General features: G+C 40.0%; 1 protein-coding gene across 1 annotated transcript in view; it reads right to left on the reverse strand.

Annotated features, from left to right (window-relative positions):
• The window catches only part of DGKE (diacylglycerol kinase epsilon), a 33,210-nt gene that overhangs the window by 8,150 nt on the left and 18,005 nt on the right, over positions 1 to 7,055 (reverse strand). The window contains exons 4-7 of the mRNA XM_007949660.1: positions 3,274 to 3,417; positions 2,839 to 2,996; positions 2,456 to 2,507; positions 477 to 590 (exon numbers count right to left, since the gene is read on the reverse strand). Coding sequence (XP_007947851.1) covers positions 477 to 590; positions 2,456 to 2,507; positions 2,839 to 2,996; positions 3,274 to 3,417 — 468 coding nt within the window. The remainder of the gene's footprint in view (positions 1 to 476; positions 591 to 2,455; positions 2,508 to 2,838; positions 2,997 to 3,273; positions 3,418 to 7,055) is intronic.

Here is a 7,055-nt window from a genome sequence, read left to right on the forward strand (position 1 = left end):
CCCTGGAGAAGGATGTCATGCTTGGTAGGGTGGAGGGTCGACGAAAGAGGGGGAGGCCTTCAACGAGATGGATTGACATGGTGGCTGCGATGATGGGCTCAAGTATAGCAGGGACTGTGGGGCTGGCGCGGGATTGGGCAGTGTTTCATTCTGATGTGCATGGGGTCGCTATGAGTTGGAAACGACTCGACGGCACTTAACAACAACAACAACATCTTTCATTTGGCTGCCTTCTAAGCAAAATAAGCTGTAAACTTTCCAACTCTGAATTTTTAGACTTGTCACAGTTACAAAATCCCTTAATACAATACAGTTAAGGATCTAATTTGACAGTCTTACATAAAACAGAGCAGGGACATGTTTCCATAAATTAGTTCAATGTGAATATACTTGAAAGAGTGCTAAAAGACATTTGAACTATTGATTTTTACTGTACCTTCGATGATAAGCAGGAAATGTTATTTTATCCAACACACCTTATTAAGAATTCTGCTAGAAAACAGAGATGGTGCCTTCTCCCGATGAGCATGGAAACTGAGGGCCATGAGGGCATCAGGGCCAATGGAGAAATAGTTGTTCATTGTGAACTCCTGCAGGAGAGAGTAACAGACTATGCTTCAGTTCAAGGTCGTATCATACATTAAATATGTCAATCACCTTCTTTAGGAAAATGGAATACATCTAGCATTCATTTTTCACATAAAGCGATTATTTATACTCCCCAGTGAAACTGACGGAAATAAAGCATCAGTTCCAAGGCTGGTAATGAAGGACACATGGCTTTCACACTGCTGCACCTCAGACCTTATTATTTACACTGGCTCTAGTCTAAGGTCATAAACGTTATGTATCCAGCCTTTCTACTCCCGTGTTCCCACTGCATTTGATTTTCACCTTCATTGCAACCAGCAGACTCTCAGCTTCTGTCTGTCCTATCCCAGGCTAGTGGTTGCTGCTCCTCTGCAACCGAGTCCTGTTTTCACCATTGGTATCCCAGAGTGCAGGGCCTTTCTAGTTCAGAATTTCAGAGCCAGCTTTCAATCTTCTGTCTGAGGTTGGGGAGGAGAAGGTGACCTATGGGCCAAGGCTTCTGTCTAATCATTTCTATTTTCAGTTCCACCCTATATCCCGCTTTCAGAGTTACCTGGTGACTCTAATCCCTAAGCCTTTTCTGGATTCTGCCACATGCTGGCTTCCACCTTCTTTTTCTGTACTCAGCAGAAACTCTTAGCTCTTAGCAGTCCGGCTCTCTTCAATATGCTGTCAGTTACCACTACTGCTTTCTGCATATTCCAAATGGTCTGGACCTTTCTAGCCTGCCACTGTCATCTCAAGTCCCGTTCTCTTTGTCCTCTGGCGTTTACGCCTTTTAAAAAATCCCCTCCTCACCATATTAGTGGGATTTGGATATCAGGGAGAAGGGGTAGAGAGAAACGTGTATTTTCAGTGTCCCCTAATGGGCTTTTCTCAGGTGTGCATGATTTTTGCTGTTTATCACTCACCTTCTCTGTCTTCTCTGAAACCATTTTCTTCTTATTCTCTCGTTATACCCTTGGGACTCCTTTAGTGGTCCCTCTTGCTAGGTGTGCCAGCTAAATGTGCTATTGTCCTTTTTCCCCTCTATACGCTTTCTCATGCATTCTCAGAATTTAAGCCATCACCCATAGGCTGAAAATTCAACCGGCTTCTGTTCTTGTACCTGAGTTTACCAATAAACTTAAATTTCCAACCTCTTGAGTACCTCAAAGCTGATATGCCCAAAACTCATTGTTTTCCTAAAGAAACCAAAACCTCTCCGTTTCTATTTTGGTTAATGTCATTACAACCTATCCCTTCATAAAAATTAGAAACCTGGTAAGAGTATGTGTTTTCTGCCCCCCCCCCCCCCCCCCCCCCCCCCCCCCCCCCCCGTATAGTAATCAGTTGCTAAATCCTGGTCAACTCTCTCTCTAACATGTCTCTGAACTGTCCCCATTCTAAGATTCTCCTTCTCTCTGCCCTAGTTCAGGCCTCTTAGCTATTTCACACGATCTCCAGAGGATCGTTATAAAATGCAGATCGGCTATCTCGGTATTATTTGCTAGTTGCTAACCGTGCTTTGCACTCACCCGTCTCTATCTCCTCTGGCTGGAAAATCCTTTGTTCCTTTCCCTGTTGATCTAAATTCTATTGGCTTTGTAAGGAGGACCAACTCACAAACCACTTCTGTTCCTGTGCAATATGCCCAACCCGATCTGCCAAGGCAGAACTAAGCGAGCCCGCATCTTCCCATAGCACTTTTTAACAGTTTAACCCATGTGTTCAGCACCCAGGCATCCCTTCTGCTGCATGGTAAGGCCCTCACAGATAGTACCATGACTACAGATTCCACCACACAGGGCCCCATCTTGGACAGTGAAGAGATCCTATGGATGTTTGTGGAAACTATTCGTGTCTGAAAGCACTTAAAACATACCTTGGGTTTTCTTAAATTGTAGTATCCCTTATTCGTTACCTGAACTTTCCATCTGAAAAACAGAAGTCAAAAAAGAAAAAAAAAGTTAGTTTAAAACAAAACCACCAAAAATAATTCCTGTATGCCTTATAGATGAAGCTCTTCTATTAACATGGCATTTGAGAAAATAACCACATAAAAGTGAGATGTAAATTTTGGGATATGTCCCCAAAATCATGACTAGTAACTTAGGCCTTTATATGTAACAACAAAACACCAGGATCTGTGTATATAACTAAACTGACATTTAAATTACATTTAACTTTATAACTACACAAGTATTCATTTTTAAACCAAATATTATTCCCAAAGCTCAAATATATTTTTTGGGAAGCGTAACTTACCGATCTAGCTTAATTCCATCTGCTTCCATGACATTTCTTAAGACTTGTGCGACTGGGATTTCTCCAGCATAACCTGCACCCCAACCCAATGTATTAGACAGGTCGTTGCCTGTTCCCAGAGGCAAGACTGCAACTTGTGGAATGTATTTTTCTTGTCCCTAGAATATAAAAGATATGTTTCAGAATCTTCTCTTTAGGCTCTCTGTGATCTGAAGATATGTAAATATGTTTCTATGAAATATGCAAACATCTCATAAAATTCGAAGACCAAAGCAATAAAGATTCAAATATAACAACTCTTATCTTGTTTTGCTAAAAGTTATACTAGCTGCTTAGTTATAAATGTCATCTTCATAATAAAAAAGATTTTTAAAAATTATATAGTAATTTTAGAAGTGCTTCTGTTAAAAGCAATTAATTCTTAAAGACTGATACCTTGATCTTCATTTCATCCACTGCATCCAGGACCCAGCCCACAGTCCCATCCCCTCCACAAACAAGTACACGAGCTGAGTAATGGGGAAGAAGAGTACAGAGTTGCAGGGCTTTGATGGGGGGAGTTTTAGTCACATCAAAAACCTAGAAATCAAAGAAAAAATATTTTTATCGAACACTGTCTTTCATGAGACGATTTTCCTCTGATGAGTACAGATAAGGCTGAAAACCACCATCAGCTACTTTGTACTTTCAGTGTGCCAGGCACTCCTCCCACACCACCCCACACAGCAGGAGCCAGCCTCATTCTACTCTCCAGGAAACTGACGTGCACCCAGGTTAAGTACCCAGATAATTAAGTGCTGAAATGCAATTCAAACCTACAGTCTAGCCATTTCACCACACTGCTGCCTCCTTCCCGCTCACATGAAATCAGAATGTGCTCACTACACCTCTAACCAGTGTCTTCTATTTGATACTGTCTTTTTTCTTTTAAAAAAACAAACAAAAAACTATCAATACACTTTCTGGAAAATAACTTTGCAATATGCATAAAATTACAGAACTATTAGAGGACACTCCATACTCGTAACTCTGTAAATGATTCTAGGAAAATATTCCAGAAGATGAAAATGGCCTGTCACACAGGTGTTCACTGTGGCATGATTTACAGTAGGGCAATCCTGGAAATAATCTCAACTGCCACAGCAGTGGGCCTGATACAATGGCGACACACGTATTCCGTTATGTTTGTTATTAAATTTCTAATTGTGAGGATTATAATGCAACATGGAAAAATGTTTATATCATTAGGTTAAAAGAAACAGAATGTAAATTTCTATCTAGATTTTTATAGTAATGTTAATATATGAATATGCAGACAATGATGAAAAGAACATAAATAAAACCCCCCAATGCATGTGTGTGGGGAACTGCAGGTGATATTTTTCTTTCCTTTTTTATTACTTTTATAATTTTGTTCAGCTGTACAATTTTGAAAGTATAAACATACAAATCAGAAGGAAGAAAACTATTGCATTTATTTATTGCACAATAGGTTGTTTAATTTTTTACAGTACAAGTTGTTAACATGTAACTTTAACATCAATGGTGTGACCTATTGTCTTTTTTAAAATGTGGCTAAATAGTCTTTTTTCTCTTTTAAACAAACATTTTATGTGCTTTAGGTGGAAGTTTACACAGCAAATTCGCTTTCCAATCCACAGTTCATATTCAGATTGTTCCGTGACACTGGATGTAAACCCGTCAGCACTCTCCATTATTTCCTCCCTGGGCTCCTCGTCTCCTTCCCTGTCTTCTCATTTTTGGTTTTGTGCAAATGGGCCCTTTGGTCACATAACTGTTTATGCTAAGGAGCACATTCTTCATGGGTGTTATTGTTTTATAATCTTGTCTATTATTTGGTCGAAAGGTGGCCTCTGGGAGTGTCTTCGGTTTCAAGTTACAAGGCTGTCTCAGGGCAACAGTCCCTAAGGGTTCCTCTAGTCTCTTTCAGAGCAGTTAAGTCTGGTCTTTCAAAATTTTCTTTGAATTTGAGTTTTGTTCTACATTTTTTACCTGTTCTAACTGGGACCTACTGTGGTCTTAGAGTGGCTAGAGTGGTAACTGGGCATCATCTATTTCTTCTAGGCTGTGTGTCATGTGGGTCATTAGTCCTTTCTTAAATCTTCATTTATCATTTTCCTTTGCTCCAGGCAAGAAGAGATCAATAGTTGCTTCTTAGAAGGCCGCTTGCAAGTTTTATGACCTTGGATGCTACTCATCAGACTAGGATGTAGAACATTATGTTTATGAACTGTGTTTTGTCAACTGACCTTGATGTCCCCTCAGATTACGGTCTCTGGCCTTCAAGTCCAGTGGTTCAGTCCCACTGGCTACGTAGTTTCCGTAACTGTGCCCCATATGCTCTATTATATATATATATATATATATATATATGTTGTTGTTGTTATGTGCCGTCGAGTCAGCCCTGACTCATAGCGACCCCTCCTTGGGTTTCCGAGGCAGTATCACTACGGAAGTAGGATTGCCCAACCTTCCTTCCGAGGAGTGGCTGATGGGTTTGAACCGCCAGCCTTCTGGTGAGCAGTCAAGTGCCTTAGCCACTATGCTACCAGAGCTCCTATATATATATATATAAATATAACTTTTACAAATATGTATGTTGAAAATCCACCATATTTATATATGTACACAAGTGTACTCAACATATGACCTCATTCACCTATTCAGCATATATATTTACCTATGCATCTACTCACAAATTACTGTTTTGTTATTACTGCTCTTGCAGGAATGTGTATGTTACGGCATTTGCTGTAGTTGTTATTTATTTCTGTGTACCTCTTAGTGGTGTCTTTTGCCTTGGTCATACTGTGTTTACTTCCCCCACACTGCAAAATGCCTCTCCTTCATCAGAATTAACTCTTGCCTACTATCTAGTTTTAGTGAGTCTCCATTATTCCAACATGCCTCCCAGGTACCTATCCAAAAGAATGTTTCTTTCTGTGTGTAAACCTATCCGTTTTTGTAAGGGTGGTCTCACACCATTATTTGTTCTTTTGTGTCTGACTTATTTCACTCAGCATAACGTCCTCCAGATTCATCCATGTCGTGAGATGTTTCACAGATTCATCATTATTCTTTATTGTTGCCGTGGTAATTCCACTGTGTGTATGTACCACAGTTTGTTTAACCATTTATCCACTGATGGACACTTAAGACTGTTTCCATATTTTTGCTATTGTGAATGCTGCTGCGATGACAATGGGTGTGCTATGTCTACTTGTGTCACAGCTCTTTTTTTCTCAAGGATATATTCCTAGGAGTGGGACTGCTGGGTCATATGGTTTTTTATTTTTAGCTTGTTAAGGAAGTGCCATATTGTTTTCCATAGTGGCTGTACCATTTTGTAGTCTCACCAGCAGTATTTAAGGGTTTCAATCTCCCCACAGCCTTACCAGCATTTGTTGTTCTCTATTTTTTTGTTTAGTGCTATTATTGCCAGGGTGAGATGGTATCTCGGTGTACTTTTGATCTGCATCTCTAATGGCTAATGAGGGAGCTATGGAGGCACTGTGGTTAAAGTATTGGCTGCTAACCAAAAGGTCAGCAGTTCAAACCCACCAGCTGCTCCACAGAAGAAAGATGAGGTAGTCAGCGTCTATAAAGATTTACAGCCTCGGAAACCCCATGGGGGCATTTCTACCCTGTCTTATAGGGTTGCTAGAGTTGGAATTGACTTGATGGCAGTGGATTTGGCTAACACTAATGACTGCAAGCATTTTTTCATGTTTTGGTAGCTGCCTGGATGCCTTCTTTGGTGAAGTGTCTGTTTATGTCCTCTGCCTATTTTTTAATTGGATTGTTTGTCTTTTTGTTGAAGTTTTCAATACATTTTACAGATCAGAGCGTTGTTGGATACATTGTAGCCAAATTCCCCTCCCCCATTTTGTAAATTCTCTTTACTCTTCCAGTGAAATCTTTTGATGAATGTGTTTAATTTTTAGATTTATCTAGTGTATCTTCTGCTGTTTCCTTTTCCTTGTTTATAAAAAGTTAAGTATAATTTATATATCATAAAATTCATCCATTTAAAAGACATAGTTCAAAAAGAGAACCAAACCCGATTTTTGAGAGGCGGGGCAAGATGGCGGACTAGGCAGAAGGATTGCACAGACCCTCTTCAACAAAGAAAAGGGAAACCAATAAATACAGGCACAGAAGATAATCTTGGACCCCTGAGCCTTGAAGGAAAGGAT

This window comes from Orycteropus afer, unplaced genomic scaffold, assembly GCF_000298275.1.
Source record: "Orycteropus afer afer isolate SDZICR_OR568_19922 unplaced genomic scaffold, OryAfe1.0 scaffold00249, whole genome shotgun sequence".
Classification (NCBI taxonomy): Eukaryota; Metazoa; Chordata; class Mammalia; order Tubulidentata; family Orycteropodidae; genus Orycteropus; species Orycteropus afer.